Source organism: Ptychodera flava, chromosome 4 (assembly GCF_041260155.1).
Source record: "Ptychodera flava strain L36383 chromosome 4, AS_Pfla_20210202, whole genome shotgun sequence".
Lineage (NCBI taxonomy): Eukaryota > Metazoa > Hemichordata > Enteropneusta > Ptychoderidae > Ptychodera > Ptychodera flava.
The window spans coordinates 26,043,521-26,066,717 of record NC_091931.1 but is presented as its reverse complement, the minus strand read 5'-3'; the positions used below and the strand labels follow the sequence as shown (position 1 = coordinate 26,066,717).

At 38.0% G+C, this 23,197-nt stretch overlaps 1 protein-coding gene across 2 annotated transcripts; it reads left to right on the top strand.

Annotated features, from left to right (window-relative positions):
* The first annotated feature begins 52 nt into the window (after positions 1 to 52).
* On the top strand, positions 53 to 22,039 carry LOC139131298 (RNA-binding protein 26-like). 2 transcript variants are annotated; one of them, XM_070697297.1, is made up of 20 exons: positions 53 to 422; positions 2,286 to 2,404; positions 3,653 to 3,819; positions 4,186 to 4,304; positions 4,909 to 5,000; positions 5,492 to 5,776; positions 6,144 to 6,413; positions 7,928 to 8,131; positions 8,734 to 8,883; positions 9,224 to 9,699; positions 10,161 to 10,298; positions 11,122 to 11,280; positions 14,148 to 14,255; positions 15,246 to 15,488; positions 16,043 to 16,198; positions 16,717 to 16,821; positions 17,160 to 17,375; positions 17,873 to 17,956; positions 18,737 to 18,856; positions 19,582 to 22,039. In XM_070697297.1, the coding sequence occupies exons 1-20, from the start codon at positions 361 to 363 to the stop codon at positions 19,669 to 19,671; spliced, it is 3,363 nt and encodes a 1,120-aa protein (XP_070553398.1). In that variant the 5' UTR covers positions 53 to 360; the 3' UTR covers positions 19,672 to 22,039. The 2 variants fall into 2 exon arrangements, with proteins under 2 accessions (XP_070553398.1, XP_070553399.1); XM_070697298.1 differs by lacking the exon at positions 14,148 to 14,255.
* The last annotated feature ends 1,158 nt before the right edge of the window (positions 22,040 to 23,197 follow it).

Below are 23,197 nucleotides of genomic sequence, written 5' to 3'. Positions count from 1 at the left end.
GAAAAATAAGTAACATTCATTCATCCAACTCTCGCGAGATTCCGCCATTTTCAGGGCAGTCATCTCTCGGCTGCGCTGCAGCGGCAAATCGCTCGAAATATATTCACATTTTCCGAAGACCTTTCCACTTTTCTGATTTTACAGTGTAACAAACATCTCCGTATTTTCTTTAAGACTACTTTATGCAATATTTTTAGAAAATATTGCAAACACAAGGCTTATTTTCCCCATGAACTCATCAAGTTGACACCGGGAAAACCACGTCGCGTTGATAACCCACACCAGTTCCCCAGTTCTTCTGAAGCTCAAAGCCAGTCGTGGAATCTGTCCAGTCAAAATTTACAGTTAAGAGGGCAGAAAATGCCCGCCATTCAAAATATTGAGGCTTTAAAGGCCTGGTTGACAAGGAAGCTGGAACCAATGTGAGTATTAACTCGTATTTATTTTGATCTGTCTCGATAAACATTTCCTGTGTGGAGTGTTTGTTGCGCGCACGTGTAACATTTGAGCAGGCCGTCGCGTCCAGCGGGACTGTGCCTCAGTCTTCGATTCGAAATACGCTCGCCTCAGCACGCTCATTTGTACAACCTAGAAGGGACAGGGCGCCTAATTCGAATGAGAGAATATCTGTCACATAACGACAAGCTCAAGTATCGCCTGTATTTCCTCAAGGAGTGTATAGTATGGATTTTGATGATGTCAGCGCTGATCAAGGGAACAACACTGCAGCACCATCAGCAGAATGCAAAACTGGGCCACTAGCAAACATACACACCAACTGTGTAACAGGGGCTGCAAGTCTGATCACAGATTTTTCATCACAGTTAGTACACATAACAGTTTGTAAAAGCATAGCCGATCATCACCTGTCAGCTTGATTGTCACTTGTGTCTTCATCTTGGAGCCTGCAATTACATGAACACAACCATCTCTAGTACTACAGTACATGTATATAAAGGTGGACCATCATGGTACCATGTATAAACTATAGCTCGTGCAGTTGTCGGGTCTCTTTTTGAGCTCCATGGTTGATCAGTAGAAGTGTTATCTCAGTGTATTTTCGCACAACTCTTGAAACATCTGCATTGCACATGACACAAAACTAACTGGTGAAAATATACCTTGCGTTTTCATGAACACCTTGCCTCCAATATAATAATGGTTGTCATATGGCTCCCATTTGCTGCAAACATACAGTATGTGTAGGAATTTCAAACTGTCACCGCATATGTTAAAGTAGCGTAAACCACTGTGTGTGGAAATTAAAGATGTTTTCCATGTTTCTTTTCAAAAATTTTCTGCCCAGGAGAAGCTTCATGTCTAATGCCTTTCACGTGAATTGTGTTTCTAGGGATAACTTTGGTGACTTTTTCTCCCAATGATAACAAAATTGATATTACAGTGTGCATTTTTATTTATGGGCAATATGTTCTCAATTTGTGTAAAATATCCCTGAAGTGAAATCATGTGACAAGTAAGCTTAGCTTCAAATACAGTTAGTAAGTTCCTGAGATGATGTTGGTCACACGTGTTTCAAATGATGTTTTCGAATTTTATTATTGTTTATTTTTTTATTCCCTAATTTTTGCAGGAAAATATCTTCAAATGCATTCAATAGTCAGAATTTCCCAATACAAATCACACATGCATGTGGGTTCTTTTAAAATGGGAACATACTGTAGACTGGCTGACATGGTTTTTTGAACAATTTATACACCCTCAAATTGTTATTAATACTAAGTTATAAATGAATGAAAACTTCATAGAGATGATAGAATCCCTATTTCACACTCAATCAGCTTAGATGGAGTGTCTGGAGTTTGGGTATTTCTGTTTTACATCTCGTATAAACTCGAGGTAAGCATGAGACAGAAATTCCCCAACAGCTAATTATACCAAAACTTCCACTGTGTTACAGAGAGTGTGTATTATACCTAGTAGTAGTAGTACTCATACAAATATCTCTATGCTATTCCTGTTTTAATAGATGTATTTGCTGAAGTCTTGTCACAAAGCATTTGCACAGTATTCACCAACAATATCCACAAGTGTTACCACAATATTCTATTTACCAGTAGTGAGCCAACAGGGCCATTATTACGAGGCAGCGATTCACTTGCTTAAATACGGAACACAAAGAGTTGTGGCTTTTTGCCAATTAAATCAACATGGAGTATTTATATTTCTATCAAATTACAATTAGGAAAGCTGAAAAACTAGTTACTGGAAGTGGACACATGATAGACAATAATGCATGTTTGTATTTATCAACTTATTATTTTCAGATGTGATGCGGATCCAGCAGCCCTTGCAAAATATGTCGTAGCACTTGTCAAAAAAGATAAACCAGAAAGTGAGCTTAAAGCAATATGTGTAGATCAGTTGGATGTTTTTTTACAAAAAGGTAACTTGTTTCATTTTAACATCATGATGAACATTTTGCATGTCTCATGTCTATTCCATAGGCCATGAATGATAAACTGGTAATGTGACCGCTGTGAGAATAAACAATGAAATGATAACTGTACAATAAATATATAGGAAATTCTGTGACTTCCTGTATGGGGTTTGAATTTTCATGGATTTCACTGTGGATTTTGGTAAAGGCAAGTCCCTCTGGAGTTCATGATGACATTGCGCAAAAGGAAATGCCAAACCATTTTATTCACACATGCATGAGAAATGGACCACCCTGGTAACAAGTACATGCACAGGTGCCAGTCAATAACAGTGAGATCAGACTGCAAAATTTGGATTTGATATGATAACACCAGTGACCTTTGTGAAATTTTAAAGCAACATTCATATGACAAGATTGGTTTATAGCTTTTTCTGGCCTGTTGAAGGATTGTTGAAGGATTGCCTTTCTGTGCATCTTTGAAAATAGACCATTATACTAGAACTTCAAGTTTTTTTTACAGTGACTGTTTCAAAAACAGCCAATACAATCAATAGAGAGGGGATATTATAACACAGTATCTTTCAGGGTAGTTGCAATTTCTGAATGTTAATGGACAGACATTGAACTAAATATTACCAGTACTACCATAGGATGTAAAATATGATCACCTTAGGAAAAAGCGAGGTCATGCCCATTGTCCCAAAAGACAAAAGTACCACAACTTATCCCTTTGAGCTCTGTAATTTTTCCCCAAAAATATCAGGGCAACATTTTACTAATTTTTATGACTTTTTCTGTAATTTTTCAAAGATTTTGGATCAAGTGGACATAAATTTTCATGGGCTACATTTTTTGACCAAAATTTTGGTGAAATCAAAAAAAGTTGTCCAGATCTGAAAGAAATTGTTGGCATTTTATTGTATGAAGGCAACAAAAATTGACCTCAGCACTCAAGGGTTAAATATGGTTTATCTTTTTTCAGTTCTCCTGAAGCTGAAATCTAAAACTAAATATTTTCATGAATCTGAAATATGATGTTTTTCATTTGGGAAAGTCATGTCATAGAAAAGTAAATTGTTTGGGAACTATGCTCACATTTTGCTGTTCCCCTTTGTGATTGGTTTGATATACAGTACCCTAGAACCCTAAAACTAGTAGCATTTATCAGACAGTTGTGTTTAACAAAAATGTTAAAACTTGCCAATTTATTATAATTACAATGTCATTTATAATGTTACCTTTCAATTTCAGATACTGCCAATTTTGTAGACACCCTATTTGAAACATTGCACTCCAAAACATATGTACCACAGCCAACATCAGTATCAACGCAACCAATCAGCACTCTAACCACTTCAACAAGTCACATCTCAGAGCCAAGTACTAAGATAGATATTCAGAAGACAAAAACAGATGATGTGAGTAAACTATACATGTATATTGTTCAGTGCGAAAGTAATACTCCATGCGTGAGCTCTTGCAAGGAATATCGGATCATGTTTACCCAAGCCCAGGTGGAGGCTGCATCATACAATGTATGTTAATAGATACAGAGAATGAAAGCCAAATGGCCATAAATACATTTTATTCTCGTTTTTGCATCATGACGAGAGTTAAAGTATGTTGGTCCATATCAATGAACATTAATTCAAATCATTACATGCAATTGTCATATCTTTTTAAAATCAAGCAAAATAATATCCTTTTGTTGTAGCTGCCATGCTGCAAGATGCATGAAGCATAGTAACTCACAGTTTACGTGAATGCATTTCACACTTTATCAGGTCGTAGTTGATGACGATGATAGAGATTTCCGTCGTAAAAGGAGAATGGGTAGCCATGGTCACAGTTCAAATGACAGTAGAAGCAGGAGCAGGAGTCGCAGTCCTTTGAGGTCAGACAGGTGAGACAAGAAATAAAAGCTACGTATGTAGTTGTGCATAGTGTTTGCCTGGCATACTGACAAAATGTTATGTTAGCTGTGACTTCTTTTGTCTGAAGATGCATAGATCCTGGTATTAATATTGAGTGTATGGGTTCCTTTTGATGAACATTAATGTGTATAGTGTCATCGTTTCACCAGATGCATTATTGTCGTTGCCTATGATTTTGAAAGTGTGTTTCCTAATACCATTGCATCCATCGAATTTTACAAACTATTTTATTCCACAGTTCACTTAAATGTATGCAAGTGCATGTGTCTACAGCTATAAGGAAATCAATAATGTTTAGTGATGAATTTCTTTTCACTATCGCAGACATTTTATTCATCGCATTTACATATGAAATATTTCTTATTGTTAAATCCTGAAAGTCTATACGTGAATCAGGTTTGAATTCAGACTCTCAGTTTACTCTCTGTCAGCATCTCAATCCATAACAGTGAAAGCTGGCAAAGGATTTCTTTAAAACAATGAATAAAGAAAAAGAATGATATTGAACTAGTCACGTATCTGTTACAAGGATCCTCAGTTGTTGACAATAACATTAGATTTCAATCTTTATAGACATAGAGATGACAGAAACAAACGGCGTCCAGAGGAGGATAGAGGGAGACGAGACAGATATGATAGATCATATCGTGAGAAAGATAATAGAGGTAGTATAGTTATTCTTCCATAATTATTCCCCCTCCAGTATATTAAGGTGTCTTGGTCCACCAGACAAGAAAGTGGAAAATCTTCTTCATCAATTGAATAAACTGCTTTTGAACTCATGAAACTTTTTTTTTCTATCCTTTTTTCAGTCTCTTGTACCTTTTTCAATCCTTTGTTGAAGTGACCAAAATTTACTTGTCTTACTAGAGTTTGTAAGCCGTCTGATGGTTTCTGTAAATTAGGGATGCATTTGTTATTCGGTGCAGGGATTTTAGGTTGACTGTAAAAGTCTTTATTTCACCTGAAATGACTAACTATCAAGACATTTTTATTTGCGAATGGATTGCAGTGAAGATACTTCCTCTCAGTCACAACAGCATCAGATTTATTGTTTTAGTACTGATGCTGATAAAAGTAAATAAAATAACATAAAAAGTTTGTTATGCTGTCCTGTTCTGACCAAATTATTGTGCTTCACTTATTTTATGTGCAGTGAGAGGAAAGGATGACAATCGCAGGGAAAACAGAACCAGCCATGGAGATATAGATGAGAGGCACGGTGATATCGATGAGCGAGACCCATTCTCACTGCCCTCATCCACTTCCGGTCCAGCGACCTCTGGGACATCTGTCATAAGCACAGTGAAAGTTGTTTCGAGACCCGGGAATCTGGACTGGAGACAGTCAGACAACGGCGCCTTCCAGAACAGGTCCAAGGGTCAAGAAGGCCAGAAGGAAAAAGACCCAATCAAGAAGCCAAGATGCAGAGATTATGAAGGCATGTTAGATTGCTTGTCATCTATTCCATATTACTCTCCCTTCACAGTTGTTTTTTCCAGTGTGGTAATGTAGTAGTAATCCTAGTGATTAACACCCTGCTGATTTAACTGTTTTGAATGTCAAGACTCAAAATCACTTCGATATGGTATTTGATTCGCAATGTTTGCTGTTTGACTTTGTCCATTGTTTGCCGCATGGCAGTTGATGAGCAATTCAATACTGTACTACATATCACAGAGTAGTCTCTGTATTCAACAGGTTGACCAGGTTCATAAATCTTGGTCTTGAAAAATGAGTAGTGTTACCACATTCATTGGCATAATTGAATGTTGACTTTCACTTTGTATGGTCATTTGTTTCAACAGAGAAGGGATTTTGTATGCGTGGAGAACTTTGCCCATTTGACCATGGCAGTGATCCAGTAGTGGTGGAGGATATCAACTTGCCCAATGTATTGGCATTTTCTGGCCCACCTGCACCACCAAGACGACCACCTCCACCACCACCGCCACCACCCCCTTCGCACCCGCCACCAGTGCCTCGTGGCATGCATGGTCCTAGGATGTCACATCCTCCGTTACCGCCCCATCCACCACCTCAGCCGCCGCCGCCGCCACCACCGCCACCTCATTCTGGTAAGTTGATCTTTCATTACAGTATGCATGTGATGAAGCTATAAAGCTGGCAGGAAACAAAATTTAAAGAGTGGTTAGGACAAAATCTGATGATGAGATACAGCTTTAAATTGGCTAATTACTAGATTATGTTCAGCATTTTGTTCCGAAATTTACCTATCAGTCATAAACATTACTGACTTTGCAGCAACATCTTACGGTCTAAAAAGACTACAAAAATAGCAAGATGTCTTGAAATCAATTAGACTGAATTTATTATATTGTAAAGTATTGTCCTGTCAGTAGGTATCAGTTTCACTGGAGTATACATAGACTGAGATTAACCCTTTCACCCCCAGTTCCCTGTATACAGGTCCAACTTTACCATAGAAAACAATGGATTTGGGACAAACCATGACAAGAGAAGCAACCATATACCACTACATTGGCCTATTTCTATGAACAAATGGCTGTTTAGATAAAGCTGAACAATCCTTGGTCACACCTCAACGGATTTTCATTTACTGATTGATCATGTAGCTTTTCTGTTTTATTGTCTGTGTGAGTGTTATATCATCAGTGAGACTAACTACTACCAATTATGCATGAGCATGGCACTTTGTTTCCAGACTGTAAGATATTGCTTCCAATTCAGTGATGCTTACAACTACTAGGGTAAATTTAGGAACAAAGTAACAAAAGTAATTTAATAGTTGCTTAATATACAGCCAATACAGCTGTATCATATTGATAACTTTTGCTCCAAACTGCTCTTTAAAGGGAGAGTTCACCAAGGATGATTTTTACTTGGTCATTTACCCAGGAAAAACTATTTTCACCATTTATAACTTGCGCAATTTTTACAAAAACCGATAAAAATAGTACAGGAAGTTTCCCATGTAATTTGAATCATGGGAAAAAAGCTCCAAGCTTGGAGCTTTTATCATGTGATATGGAAGGGACCATCTTCGGACGGGTATGGCCCCCACATTGTCCACTCACAGTAACACAGTAGTAAACAGCAACACAAATTCTGACAGTAAACAGTTTATTATAAGTGATTCATCGTTTATGCAGGGATACTCAGTATAAACAAAAAGTTATGTAAATATGTAACGCACAGCTTGGTTTAAGCATGGGTGAGTGGACAATGCCATACCCATGGGAAGATGGTCCCTTCCATATCACATTATGCAAGCTCCAAGCTTGGCGCTTTTTCCCATGATTCAAATTACATGGGCAACTTCCTGTACTATTTCTATCGGTTTTTGTAAAAAATTGTGGGCGTTATAAATGGCGAAAATAGCTTTTCCGGGGTAAGTGACCACAAAGCTAGCACATATGTAAAAATCATCCTTGGTGAACTTCCCCTTTAAATAACCTGACAATCACTATGAAGTGTGAATTCATACTGTTACAGCCAGAACATTTGGTAAGGTGTGTACATGTACTCAGAGCCATTGCTCAGCTGCATCAAAATCCATGAGTACGTAGTAATTTTACAGGAAACTGAGTCAGTAATTTTTTTTTCATAGGTGGCCCGCCACCTCCTCCACCCATTGGGCTCATGGGACCACGCCCAGGTTTGGTTCGTGGTCATGGACCAGGGCCAGGAGTTGGCAGGAGGGGCACCCCACCTCCTCCTGGCACCGTACCAACACAGCCATTGCCATTACCAGGGGAGATATCCAGCAATGCCATACCAACTCAAAGGTACCAACCACCCATATCACAACAAGGTGATTATTTTCTTCCTCTCATAATGTCACTTTTCGTCGAAACATATGTGAGTAAAATTATGAAAATTGTGCATGTTAATATACATGTAAACTTCTAATCAGTGGTAAAATGGTTTAAACTCCATGACAAGACCTTCTCAAGCAGTCAACTTCACAAGGTCAAAGGCCGACAGAAACAGACTGTTCTCAGTGACTCGCAGGCCAGAAGAAAACAAACGAATGGTGTTACTCAAATAAGACCAGTCAGTCTGTGTTTTGTACCTCACTTTATTCCATTTTCCTCACTGAAAAAATAGAAAATCTCCCCTCTATCACAGTTTTTGATCACAGACAACACCAGCATATTTGGTTTACTCTAAAGTTTTCAGAGTAGGCGCATGCATAGGTAGCATACTGAAACTTGCCTAGATACGGTGTAGAAAGTGTGTACTACAAGTAAGTGGCTCTTTCTTGCATGTGTCAGTGCTGAAAATGGTTGTGTGACCATCAATGGAGATTCAGGATAAGGTGTGTTACAGAAAGAAGTTAATGGATATCAGTGTTTCAAACAGGTGGGCTTTTCCTTCCTTTCTCTCCCTTGAAATAATTTTTCCTCTGAACAGAACCATTTCAGTCAGATGGTTACAACCCTGAGCATCCTGGTATAGATGGTGGCATGCCAAACAGACCATACTGGGGTGGCGGCCCTAGGCCTGGCAAACCTCAAGCAGTCCGATCCAGGGAACTTGTTCCAATACCTTCTAGCACAGCAGGTGGGTTCACCGTATTGTCTTCCCTGTGTGAAAGTTAAAATCAATCAGTAGTGTTGTGTTGTATTCAGTCCTTCTCATGCAGTGTTTACAAAATTATACCAATAGCCTACAAATAGAGAGAACATTGTATGTAGTGTTCTCTTAGTAGCACAGGGTTACAATGTTCATATCCGTATATCATGTTTGAATTTTCTATGTTATGTCATTCAATACAAGCATACATATAGATTGTGATTGTTTCGAATATAGATCAGAGATTGACTAAGAAATAGTGTAATGCTTAATTACCGGTGTAGCCACATAGAAAAGACCATGAAGTTTCTGTTTGACACCTTTACAGTGTCAAGTGAAGACACCAAAGTGACTGAATCTCAGAGTACAAAGCCAGTGACAGCGCCAGCACGTGAGTTTGGTGAAAAAAATCAGTCGGAAGAGTTTCCGCCGACTTCTCAGGCTTTGCCGAGTGCAAATAGAACAGTGGTAGATACCAGGAAGGTCATCAGCGGAGGGATAGACAACAGGAAAAGGCCGTACAACCAAATGTCATCGTACGGACCTACACAACACGGCGGTCAGCCAGAACAGCAGCAACATCATATGCATCATCATCATCATCTTCCTCCTCATCATCACCAGCACCAGCACCAGCAGGGTGGCTGGCATAGAAACACACGGGGTTACGGTAACTTTACCAAGAAGCCCAGATTTGACAATGAGAACACTAAGTTAGAAATCAAGAAGATACCCAGAGATCTCAATACCATTACTAAGTTGAATGAGCACTTTTCAAAGTTTGGTACCATAGTAAATTTACAGGTAGGTGGTGTCGTACACAGTCATCTTGTTGTCATTTCACCGTGAGGGTTGTAATTGTTTTAAGTTGGAGGTTGTAATTTTGTGTTTTAGATTGGAACGACTGTTTGAATGATGCATTTTGCCATCCATAGATGATGTGATGTCTAAAGATAATGTTTTATCATAATGAGATGAATAACGCAAACAGTGTGAGCAGGCTTGCCAACATGATTCTTCTGAAAATGTGTCACCTTTGTGCTTGTGATTTAGGACCTCAGTGATCAAATGAGAAAAATCACATGGAATGATAATGTAGTTGCTCGTTGCAGTGTTCCCAGCATTCCAGTTTCCTTCTTTCCTTCTGTAATTACCAATCCCAATGGACAAATCAGAAGGTTCTAGTTGAGTCTTGGCAGCTGTTGTTCATATTACACATTCTATGTGCCAATGTCAAGGGTAAACCTTTTATTAATTTCTCACAGGTTGCATATGAGGGTGACCCTGAGGCTGCCCTGGTACAGTTTGCCTTGCATGATGAAGCCAAAGCAGCTCACAATTGTGAAGCCGCTGTCTTCAACAACAGATTCATCAAGGTCTTCTGGCATAGACCAAGAGAGCAGGTGAGAAAAACCCCAGTGCTGGTGTGGCCCCCATTGTGAGTCTGAGAGATCAGACACAAATTCCACTACAATCACACTACCAGCTGACTAACTCAAAGAACTGTCAGAGTAATTTCATCCCTTAAGAAGTCCATCGCATGCACTGTATAAATGTTTCTGTATCCTAGAATACTAAGACTCAAGAGTGCTTGGCCATATTTTCATGCTTTTTCTCTGGTCCAGTTGTAGGAATTTGGTTGATTACATTTTCTGAATATCAAAAATAAGCAATAAAACAAGGTCACACTGTTAATTGAAATGTCAAAAAGTGTCAAATCACAAAGTTGTCAGTCTATGGTGATAAACAATTAATAGATTGCTCAAGGGAAGACCAACCCTTAAAATCCTTCTGTGGAAAACCCTCATATTGTCATCTTGTTTTGAAGATGTGTGATTGTACTGTGCGAAGCAAAAAATGCACACATGTGGAATACTGGCCCAGATCCTCCTTACCGTTGAAATTTTTGTTTTGAGGGCGCCTTTCACGGCCTTGGTATGAGCCTAAATATTCATAAGTTTTGCAGGAAAATAAAATTGCAGATGATAAGGCTAATACTATAGTTGATTGCTCAGATTGAGCTGGCATTGATTGGCCTACCTGAGGTCATTAAATGCCCTGACAGGACATATTGCACTGTTTTAACCCTTTCACCACCATGGTTTGTCCCAAATCCATTGTTTTCTATGGTTAAGTTGGACCTGTGTACAGGGAACTTGGGGTGAAAGGGTTAATACTTGCAAGTAATAGTATGGCAAATCAAATTTCTCCCCACCCATATCTTAGACATCAGCAACAACAACAACACCACCACAAGCAGTTACCACAGGGCAACCAGCACATGCAGCACAAACAGGACCTGCACAGAAAGCATCCATCAAAGAGAGACTGGGTATACCATCCAGAGACCAGTTGACACTGGTAAAGACACCAGATGCTGATAAGGTATGTTTAGTGGTTTGAGAGAAAGAGCATTGCCAAAGAGTACAACCCTACGATTACATGGGTTTTATGAAGGTGATCTGACAGACTCCACCAGAAGGTACTCTTTCCATCATTGTTTGCCTAAATGTGCCTCAGTGTACTCATACATTTTTCCACCTTCAGTATCAGAATGATATGATCAGTGCCTAGTTTAAGGTAACTGTTACTTTCTTTGAATGGTTTTAGCAGGTATTCATACAACCCACATGCAAAATGGTTTTGCAATTGTTCTGGCATCACAGATTTTCAAGTTTGCTTGCCCAAAAACATGAAGTACCAGAAAATAATCTCATTAGCTTTGCAAAATAAAAAGACTTTCAGGCAAATTGTAATTAACATCAATCAAGTCAGTCGCTTGCTGTTTCATAGGATTGCTTGTGGTTAGGTTGTACAAGGTTTTGTGCGGCCCATTCTTTGTATTCATTCCTACTTCATTCTTATTTTGGGGTCTTCTCAGTTGTGATGTACATTTATGTGGGTACACACCGTAAAAGCATGCATTGAAGTGGAACTTAGGTTCAAAAGCATGCAAATGTATGGTACATAACTTGGCAAGGGGAGACAAGTGTGCATGTTTCATGCGTTGCCGCCACATATTTTAGTACATTTCACTGAGCATTGATTTTAGTCAAGGTGAAGGTGTGGTGCTTGTAACAGGCTATGCAAAGGAGAGTTTTACTGGAAGCTTGATCATTGTCATGCAGCCTCCCCTGTTGCAAGGGGCGCGTTGGCCAAACGTTCAGCATCATCCAACGCTTGGTTAGATTGCAGAGAGGCACTCATTCCATCCATGCATTCTGCATTCTATACCATCTCTGATCAGCTGTCCAGCAATTGATCAGCGGTCTTGCCAGAATGCTAAAGAAAAAAAGTATTTCCTTGAATCAACAGACTTACATTGCTGAACAGTATGTAGGTCTGTCAAGCCTTGGAAAACAGTGCAAACTCTAACCATGCGACATCGGCTGTTACATCTCCATCCAAAATCAGTGGAATGGGAGATGGGTAAACCCCAACTCTTAGATCATTTCACTTGCATTTAGTAGAGTCATCATTCAGAATTAAAGGGACAATAGCTATAATGTCGATTATTTCGTCACTATTTTTGTTTTGTATTTCAACTGTAAAGCAGGTTGAAACATTGAATATTTAGCTCGTGTCAACACAATTTAGCTTGTTTACAAGTGTATGTAGGAGTTGATAAGCTGAATAGTGTGTACATCGTAACATGCTTTTAGGAGTATAACAAGAAAATGTAGTTATCATTAAAAATCAAAAATAGGAAAAAATTGAAAGTTACAGCTACTGTCTCTTTATATACACAATGCTCACATGCTGTCTTTTAAATTTCATTTGGTTGCGGTAAATAATGGGTTTGCATTGCTCAGCCCGTAACAAAAGTTTCACAAATGACTTGTGAACTTAAGAATAACATCTTATAAATCGGTAAACTTAAGTATATCATTGCAAAAATACTTATCTTACTTAAAATTTAAAACTTTTTGCAACAACAATAATCAAGGAAACAGTATAAACATAGTTACAGGCCACAGGGGTAATAAAAGCATACATACATTTGCCAAAACCTGAAAGTCTTCCCAAGAACAATCTGTTATTAGAGCAGTATTCACTTGGAAACACAACGTTTTGGGCATCTATTGGGCCTATGAGCAAACAAACACTTGCTGTTACCTGAATATGGCATTTCAGAATGTCTTTTTTAACGCCCCTTAAAAATTTTCTTACGGGAACGTCCAGAAATTCCGCTATCGTTACTCGTCTCAGTCGCAGACAACTTTACCATGTCCTATTACGCGTTTCAGAATGTGTGCATGCATTGATACTGCTTTCAAATTTACTGAGTCAGCAGTTGTCCAAACCGTTCATGAGTCTATAATAACAGTTCTTGAAACTCTTAACTGGTAGCTGACTCTTTAGCTATATCAGTGCCAAAATGCTATGCTCCCAGTGTGACCATTCTTAACAAATCACCACCATCACGGATTTTAGATGAGGCGTGTAACAAACTGAATGTTTCTACTTCCCTCTGTGGAAGTTTAACATAAATTTTTCGGTTGAAAAGTTAATGGATACATGATATCAAGTTGGAATCGCTGAGTTTCCTAATATCAGTATTCACATTCTTACATAAGGATATTGCAAAAAGGTTAATTTGAAGAGTGACATTATAATGACAAGCAGTGTAAGAGTCAAGGTTTTATCGTAGCGTATCAATACAGTCTCATAAGAGGACAGTCATCACTCACAAATATTTTACCAGGGTTTCCCAAAATCATTGTTGTCCAATGGGCATAATAATCAGTGATGTAGCGGTTTCTGCCTGCCTGGATAAATGTTAACATGCTACCTTGCTTTTCTCTGAGCAATTAAAAAGCTGTTGATATCAATTGCCTGAGGCTATTCATCATAGATATTATCTTCATGAATGTGAGATGCACCTGTACGTTTTACATACCTGTGTGTATGTGTATGTGGTGCATTAATTCCATGTGTATGTTCATGTTTTATGTACATGTATGCACTGACAGTGAAGCCACTACTTTAAACAGTGAGAATAACCAGCAACTTCCATACATCCGCCTTGTACTGTGTGCTGTTTCTGTGTCTGTAATCTTGATCTGTTCACACATTTTGAAAAAAACTTAGCTATTAGGTTGTGCGCAATTGCTCATTTTTTCGGTTTCATCCTGAATTTTTGTCAAGACATTGATGCACTTTGCTCCAAAATGTTATACAAAATACAAAACGAGTTCTTATTTAGCTGGCTGCTGTTGACATGTTTGTTTACGGTTGCCATTCCCCCACAGGAGGGCGCCAAATCAACAAGCCCAAGATTATCAGTGAGAGAAAGGCTTGGATTTCCTGTCAGTAGACAAGTGATCACAGCCAGTCAAAGCACTAGTGAATCAGACAAGGTAAATCCCTTTGTCATGCTATCCCCGAGCCGGTCCCTGATTAAACTTTCCACCTGATTTTCACTGTACTCAGAGCAAGACAAAACCATTTAAAAATGGTGGATTTGGACCAAACCATTCTAGTGATAGGGTCATATAAATTAGAAAGCGTGTTCTTTCAGTTTATGTCTCTCGTAATGTGTTATCTGTGATATCGTGTGTAGTTTTGCTAGAGCATTCTTCTAGATAAATGTGTACCTGTGATGTGTAATCAGTAGTGATTAAAATTTTGATTTGAATGTTATTTATGTCGTGATTTAATGTTCTTATGTATGCTGGTGTGTGCAACTGCATGGAGCTAAATTTCAATGAATGCATGATGATGTGTCATGGTTTTGGTAATTAAACAACTCATGTATAATGAGATGATGTTGAAGGCAACTGGACCAACTACAATATCAGAGCACTTTATATCAACAATGATTTGTGTACTGCAGATGTGAAACACTGTAAACAGTCCCTTCTATTACAGCCCATGGGAAATTTTTGAAGTAGTGTTTAATTAACCCTTTCACCAATATGGTTTGTCTCAAATCTATTGTTTTCTATGGTAAAGTTGGACCTGTATACAGGGAACTGGGGGTGAAAGGGTTAAGATAGATATTGAAATCATTGTATTACCCAGTGTAAGACTCTACATTGTCATGTAAATTCAACACTACACGTGGCATGACTTGAGTGTTTATTGAATAGAGTGCTTGCCAGTTCATACCTCTGTAGAGTACTCAATTTTCAGTGTATGAATGAAGTTGGTATCTCGGAAGCCCTCTGAAGCAGACTCTTATTTCTGTTGTATCCAGTTGTCTCTTCAGTTGGGTGTACATTGGGTGTACATTGAAACCCATTTGCAGTGTTTCAGCGAAGATGTGTGACATAGGGGAAAGATGTGATGTTGGCTCACTGGAGAGCTTTATGATAATAATTAATCTCCATCTCTTTCCATACTCCTAGATCACCCTACACTCATCTGGCATTTCGAAGACAGTGTACAATCCCTCTGCCATGAAGGCAAGCAAGCAAGTAGCCACGTCGTCGCAGATTGCTGCCGCCCAGGATGCTCTGAAGAAGAAACTGGAGGAGAAGAGGAGGGATGAGTTGAAGAGGGGCGAGATGAGGAAGGACGCTCTGAAGAAAAAACTGGACATACAGAAACAGAAGCAAGAGTTATTGAATAAACAGATACAGGATCAAAAGGTTTGTATTCAGGACCTTTCATTCATCAATCAATGCTACGAAACTGCAGTGGAAATTCTCTTATGGCAAGAGTTGAGGTAGTAGAAGTTCTGTTTGTTTTATAAAACGTCAAACTTTAAAAGTATTATTGAAATAACATTATTTCAGGAGGAAAACAATTTGAGATGATATTTTTAAAAAATATTGTTTGCGATAAAAATCATGCTTATCCTGATAATTTAGATATTCAAATTCATCAGTAGAACTTTTGCAACGTAGCAAAAGCCATAAGAAACAAATGGGGGATATTATTTTATGTTGAAGTGAAGGATGATTAACACAGCAGATAAGACTTTGACTTACAACTAGTTGTTCGATAAAACACGGGTAAATTTTAACACCCGTTTGTTTAGTTTTGCCTTTTCATGCATTTTAAAAGAGACTGTATACGTATTTAGCATTGAGTTGCTGTAGTCTGTATACGGTCATATCAGAAAGAACATACAATGGTCCTGATAAAATGCAAATTCATCTGTGAGTTACTAGTTTGTCTTTAAATTTGTCTCAAATTATAGCTGTTGCTTGCCAAGTTGGAAAAGAAAAACATGAGCGCTGAAGACAAGGCCTCAATCATGAAGTCCCTGAAAGCCGTGTCTGACAGTATCATGAATATAAACAAGGATATTGTACAGAAGAAGAGTGCTCCACATGCAACTAAAACAAAACAGGAGGTGAGTGAACAAGTTTTTGCAAAAACCAGAAAAAGCAAACGATTGCCATCGTGAAATCGTCACCAAAAGATAGCAGTTTTGATGAGGTGATATGTATGCAGTGTTTTTTTAAATTTATGCTGTCACTTGTACAATTTTTATGCAATTTAACAAATAGGAACTTGACTATGTGGCTGGGGAATGCATGGATCTCTACCACCCTAGAATCCTTCAACAAAAGCTCCAACAGCTGTATCTCACATGTAATAAACTTCATTCAAGACTTGAGAATTTATCTAATATGGGGAAGGCAGTAAAACTTAGGCAATGAAGGTGACGTGAAAAAGTAAAAAAGATTGGCCAATTTAGACTTTTTGTGCCCATGGTCTCATTAAGTATGAACTACAAGCTACCTTGTGAGTCAGTGTGAGACTTTGATTGTGTAAATTCTCTGCATGTGCCTACACATATTGGTGTCAAAGATACTGCCAGACATATTCATGACAGATCTCTGTTTTGCTTCCTTCATCAATGCCTAGGCTGAAAAAGAGCTGCTTGATACCGAGTTGGAACTGATAACTCAAGAAGGGGTAGGAGGTGACACCTCTGAACTGAAACGAAGGGTGTTTGAACTCAGACAGGAGGCAAGTATTTGTAGCCATTGCCTTTTGATATTTGCTGAAAATTGACAGTGGTTAGTGGATATATAATCTTGAGACAATGCATGCTAAAGAACTTCAATTGAATGCTGTTGTTGTATTCTTTGTCAAAACCTTTGTAAGATAAATAGAAAAATCTGACTTTGTACAGTGTGTAAAATTATTATATTTCCACGACAAATGTTTACTTGTGACCATGCAAGTTATTTTGTATTGATCACAATTTACATTTCAGCCTTCAAAAATACATCATCATATAAATTTACTTCATTACTGTGAAATACAAGTCATGATTATAACATTGTCTTTATCTTCTTCCGCAGGCACATGCATTGGGTCTCTTGGACTCAGGGAGGGGCAGCGGAAGAGGTCGGGGTTTTTGGACCAGGGGTAGAGGAAGCAGGGGTAGAGGGAGAGGTTTTGCACCCAGGGGTCGGGGTAAACCTAGGGTTGGTACAGTCCTAGACAAAAGGCCAAAGAAACTTACCGTGACAGGCTACAGCAAAGAAGAGAAGGATGACCTCCTGGGGCACTTTTCGGTGAGTTGAATTTTGTCTGTATCGACTGAGTTTATTCCTGTACTTGTGTAATTCTATCGATTGTGTGAATTTAAAACACGGCAATAGTTCCTAAATATGTTTAAAAAAATTGAAAATGTGGTGAATTTTCAGAATGGTGTTATCATTGTTGGAAAAATTAATTTTCATACACTGTACCTTGTCCACTTTTAATCGTAATATCTAATAATCTTAGTAATATTGAACATCAAAAACATGTGCAAGTGTCATCTCAGGGTTAAAGATGGATATGGACTGTCTAGTGACATATTCAGATTTCTTTGTACTCTTCATTAAAGTGCACCGGTTCTATTTGAAAGAGATGGAGAAAAGTTGAGATGTTATTGTGTACAGTATTGAAATATAATGTGCAGTCTTTTACGCCACGTGCTGGTTAGAATACCCAATTCAATCATACATATTCACATTTGAAAAAACCAAGCTGTGGTAACACATGATGTTTGCTTTTTTTTTGGTAGAATTTCAGTGAAGTTGAGACGATAGAACATACTGGTGATCAGTTGACGACTATCATAAGCTTTAAAACCAGACTGGACGCAGAGGTAGGGACAGCATCGCTGCTTCTGTTATTCACACTAGGACTTCTAACCAAGACATCATCATCTTTTCTTTATCAGAAGATAAACTTTATCATAAGTATGCTAGATGCTATGATATAGCTTCAACAGTTCATGAATACAAAAGAGATGACCAAATTTTGTACCGGAACACATCAGAAAAGTGAAATGCAACTTTTTGTATTGGTGGAGTAGCGATATGTGTTTGTCATAAATCTTTAAGAGGGAACAACTCCTCAGTTTTTACTGTCACTTCTCACAAATTGGTTTTTAAAAACTGCAATAAGAGCTGAACAAATTAATTTGATTTTCCTGTCATTGCACTCGGCCCCTTGAAACTGAAAGTTTTAATATTTGCTGAAGGAAACTTCAAACTATTACTGGCCATTTCATGATCAAGAATGAAAATCAGTGGTCACTGTGCAGTCTTAAGACTACAGAAACATTTCCTGAAATATATTGATATCTGAAATTCAAAGTAGCCTGTATTTAACCTGTGGGGAAAAAATGTGGTTTAAACTTTCACAGAACTAGATTGTGAAAACTGTATTGACTAGGCTGTGAAATAGGTCCACACAAGCAGCCAAAGTAAAAGATACTGTTAAAATTTTTAGCATCTGAAATACAGACTCTGAGTTGATTCTACCTAATATGTACTGGCTAACACTGAAATCATTACAAGAAACACGTCATTGTTGAACCATTAGAAAAGCCTTGGGTTGTAGAGACACTTCAGGTGATGACATGTGTTTCTTGACATCACAGGCAGCAGTAGCAGGTGCCAAGTTCAACGACAAGACCCTGACACTGAGCTGGTACAAGCCACCATCAACTCCAACAGAGGAAGCGTTAGCATTGGAAGACACAGAAGATGTCGAAGATGATGTAAGTATTAGAAGTACAGAACTGCTAAAAAACTGTTCTCGCCAATTCTTTCAACGCAGTCACTAAAACGCCGGTTATTAACTGTACCTTCGTGTAACAGGCAATTCAGAGTGCCTTCTTTGTTCCAAGTGATGTGAATTTTACTTCAGTTATATAGATACAGCATGACAGTGTAAGCCTAACGTGTGTGTTTTCCAGATTTCACTGGAATGGAATGTATTGCAGAGCTCTTTCACCTGTTCACCCCAATTCCCTGTACAGGTCCATAATCACCATTGAAAACAATTTGTTTGGTGAAACTATTGTGTTGAAACGGTTAAGAGAGAAAAGTTCTTGGAGTTCACTGAATCATTGTTTCGCAGTGGTCATTTGAAAATCCAACATTAATCGTAGTTTGGATACCAGTGCAATGGATGTAACCTTTCTTTCAATTCAATTGTGTGGTTTGATCTGTGGACAGAGATACAGGGATGAAAAAAAATTAACTATATGATTCAACCTGTTTAAGTTCAAGGTCATCTTTGTACAGCATCTGATGAGGTTTCATTTTGTGTGTGCTCAACAGTCAGGGTATCAGATCATACAGACCTATGGTCATGGCTATATTGTTCGTTAGGATGCAGTTTCTTTTTAAAGTGGGCAAAAGCAGCCATGGATGTTATACCAAAAAGCTGCAATATTCTTAACTCTAAGTCCTTACCATATCCTTGTTATCCATTCTACAGACCACGGAGGAAATTGATGAAGATTTGTTGCTTGCTATCGACGATGAGGATGAAGATGATGAATCTGAGGCCAGGTCATGGAGACGGTGACCTCTCTCACCAAACTGACCCTGGTTCCAAACAGAGAGTTTACAGTGATATGAAATTTTAAATATGCATGTCATTTCTTTTTGAGAGAGAAAAAATTTGTACAGATAGGTTTTTCAGCAGACAGGTTTATTATTTTTGTCCTTTCTTAACTTTGGATATGTCACCAGTTTTAACACGCTATGAATTGGTCAACACAGTATGGGTTTTTATTGGAATCCTCTCTATTCATTTCAGTGTCATCAGGTATCACTCTGTGGTGAAAACAAACATTTGAATTTGTGCATAAAATATTGGGGACATGAGAAAAGTTTTAAACAGCATAAGCAAACAGTAACCTTTATTCAGACAGTCTTGGATAAATGTTGAAATTTCAGCATTCTATGATGTCCTTTTCAATCGGAATTTACGACTGTAACAGCATTTCCACAAACCATACTCCATGAGTGAATGTGCCATAAATTTGTTTGTTCATGGCGTGTGAGCTTGACAACTGCATGTCGCACATTCCTTTCAGTCTATTCAGTGATTTCAATCAGAAGCTTTCCTTGGATAAGTGGCTCTGATACTCCATAACTTTAGCAAATTTCATGAGCAGTTACATGTTTTGAACAGTAATATCACACCAGCACACCGAGATACCTGATTTTGAAAAAGCTCGGTTTTATGGACAGCAGTCGCAATCTTTGGCAATTTCTTACCTGTTTGTAAAACTGCAACATAACTTGGATGCTTCATAACCTTTGCATGCCATGGAGTTTTGGTGTCGTTCTGTTCTCTTTGGCAAGACTTCTGTACAGGAGGGAAATGATGAAAAGATTACCATGAATTTTGTGCTGTAAGCGCAGTGTGTACTGTACTAAAAGCATACCAAATTTCAGTCAGGATCGGATTTCTCTTTAAAAGTACCAAAAATACATAAGGGGGCTCTGTTGACAAAACCAACATTGAACTTCAGACATAAAAAGAAGCTGCAAAAAACTAATCGAAGCTTATAATATGCTCAACTGCTATGGTCCATGTGAAAGAGATCTTGGTTTGTGCACTGGGATTTTCTATGTCAACTTTATGGGTAAAATTCTCATTCCCATCGCTGATATTATGTTAGAAGATACACACTGCCAGTCAATATAGTTCCACCTGACTCTTTTTTCAGTCATTTGGGTAAACCAGGGGTCATTCTGCTTTGTCTTGATATAATTCTGGAATTCTAAAAATCTGATTTTACATCTGTCTGTGCTGGATGTGTAATTGAAATCAAGTACAGAGTAGACTCTAACTCTTTACATCCCGTTAAAAATTAACATTTATCAATGCCATTAACTCTGTCTTCGCTTTATAAGCTTAGCAATTGTCTACTCCGAGAAAGTCTTACAAGCTGACCTTGCACAATGATGAAACGAAACATTCACCAAGGTCAAAGGTCAAAACTGACCTAGGGTGGAAATCCTGATTTTTGAGGGAGTATTTGGCCAGTTCTACATTAAAAGAATTTAGCAAGTGACAGCACACTTAACAAGGGAAAACATGAATTTGAAATGTTTGTTATCTGAATGTCCAAATGGCAGGTTGAAGCATGTCACAGAAAAGCTTCTGTGCTTTAAGTGAGAGGATCATCAGTTGATATATATAACCAAGACTGGGTGGTATTGTTGAAGACCCTTGCACAGTATATCCTGTGTTGTCAATGAAAGATGAGGTTACCTTGCAATACACAATGTTGATTAATGCCATGAGAGTTGACATATCTTGCATTCGACCTAAATATTTCTGTGTTGGCCTCTAAGGAGAAAGTGTGCTCTTATATGTTGATATATTTTCTCTCACCTTGTGTTCTCTTTGAGAAATTTTGATGGTTCAGCCATGTTTGTCTCATAAAGCTGTGTGCAACTCTTAGTAGACACAAAAGATTTGCTCTACTTGTTGTCTGTGGTATGTTTTCCAAGTTTCAAAATTTTGAGGCACATTCTTTGTGCAAAATATGCATATCGTAGGTGTGACTACTTAATATGGAAGCTCACCTGCGGATACGACAAAAAAGGGTTAGCTGAGACCAAACAACTGAATCAAAAAATCTCTTTTAGAGCACATGTGAGAAATTTTACAGAAGAACTGTAGTGTATTTTTTTTTTGTGTATCTTGAATTTGAATTTCAAGCAGTTGTAGTTGAAATCTTATGAATTGTAAAAATGAAAATTGAAAGAAAAAAAGATAAAGTGCCCAATGGCACATTTATTTGGTTCAGTGAAAACTTTTTGCGAAAAAAAAAGATGAAAAAAAAAGAAAGAAGTCATGCACAAATGACTGCATGGAAAAGAGAAAAAAGAGATTAACTGAACCAAAATATTCAATAAAAAATGGCCCCAACCCCAAAATATGAAAAGAGAATACCGTTCAATGGCTGTAGTATCAGCTATATATACCGTATATACATTTCATACCGCACATCCAACCACATCGGGACATCGCACACAATGTAGTTCACATACATTTTATACAGCACATCTTATCATGTTGACGTATCGCACACAATGTAGTTTTTGCATATTGTGCACTGTATATGTCTCACCAGAATAGTCTCTGTACTAGCAAATAACTCTTTTTGCCATACTAGCACTATTAATGCCAGTTTTCATTGCACAAACAGCTTTGTTACTAACCAACATCATCCTGCATCAGTCACAACTGAACCTCATACCACTCACTTCAGTGTAAAAACCTTTCAATTGCATTTCACATATCCTTTAGATAGTCACATGATTCTAGTCTGCATACTGTATATAAACATTTTTTTCTTCCTTACAAGCACTGCCAATATTGACTCATACACAATACAGATGAGTGCTTTCAGTGAATGGGTTTTGTAGTCCACACATTGTGCACATTATCATCTTTCTCACTAGCATTACCAAATATAATTCACACATACAAATGAGTGCTTGCTGAGGATGTAATTCTTTCTAGTGGTTTTTGTTCACGGTTGCATGTTTTCATCATTTCTCTGTAACAAATGTTTATACATAGTTCCAACAAATGAGAGGGTAAGTACATGCAGGTAAGTGGATATTTTTGCTGAAAGCTGCTTTTTGTATGAGGTCATTCTTTGTATTCCAAAATGTTTCGAGTGGTTGTGCATAATACTTGTTCATAAAAAAAACTATCCTTGTTGATGTTCTCAAAGAGAGATGCTCTGATCAGGAGATATTTACAGTAAAATGAGTTTCAATTGGAGTCTCACCAGAATGTTCAGTTTGGCATCAATTTTGGGCATGTGATATGGCTAATATCCCCATGATCAGTAGAAAGCATTTTTACTTAAGGAAGCTTTCAAAACAAATTGATGCAGAGTTTTCAAAATGATGATGATGAAATGTACTCATGTAAATTTACAGCACTAATATTCCAATCATAAGAAGAGAGAAAGTTTTCCACAAAAGTAACTTTCTCGCCCTTTAGCTTTGTCAGTGTAGATGTAGATACCATGGGATGACCTAACTATTTGTGATAGGCTGATGATAAAATGAGTTTC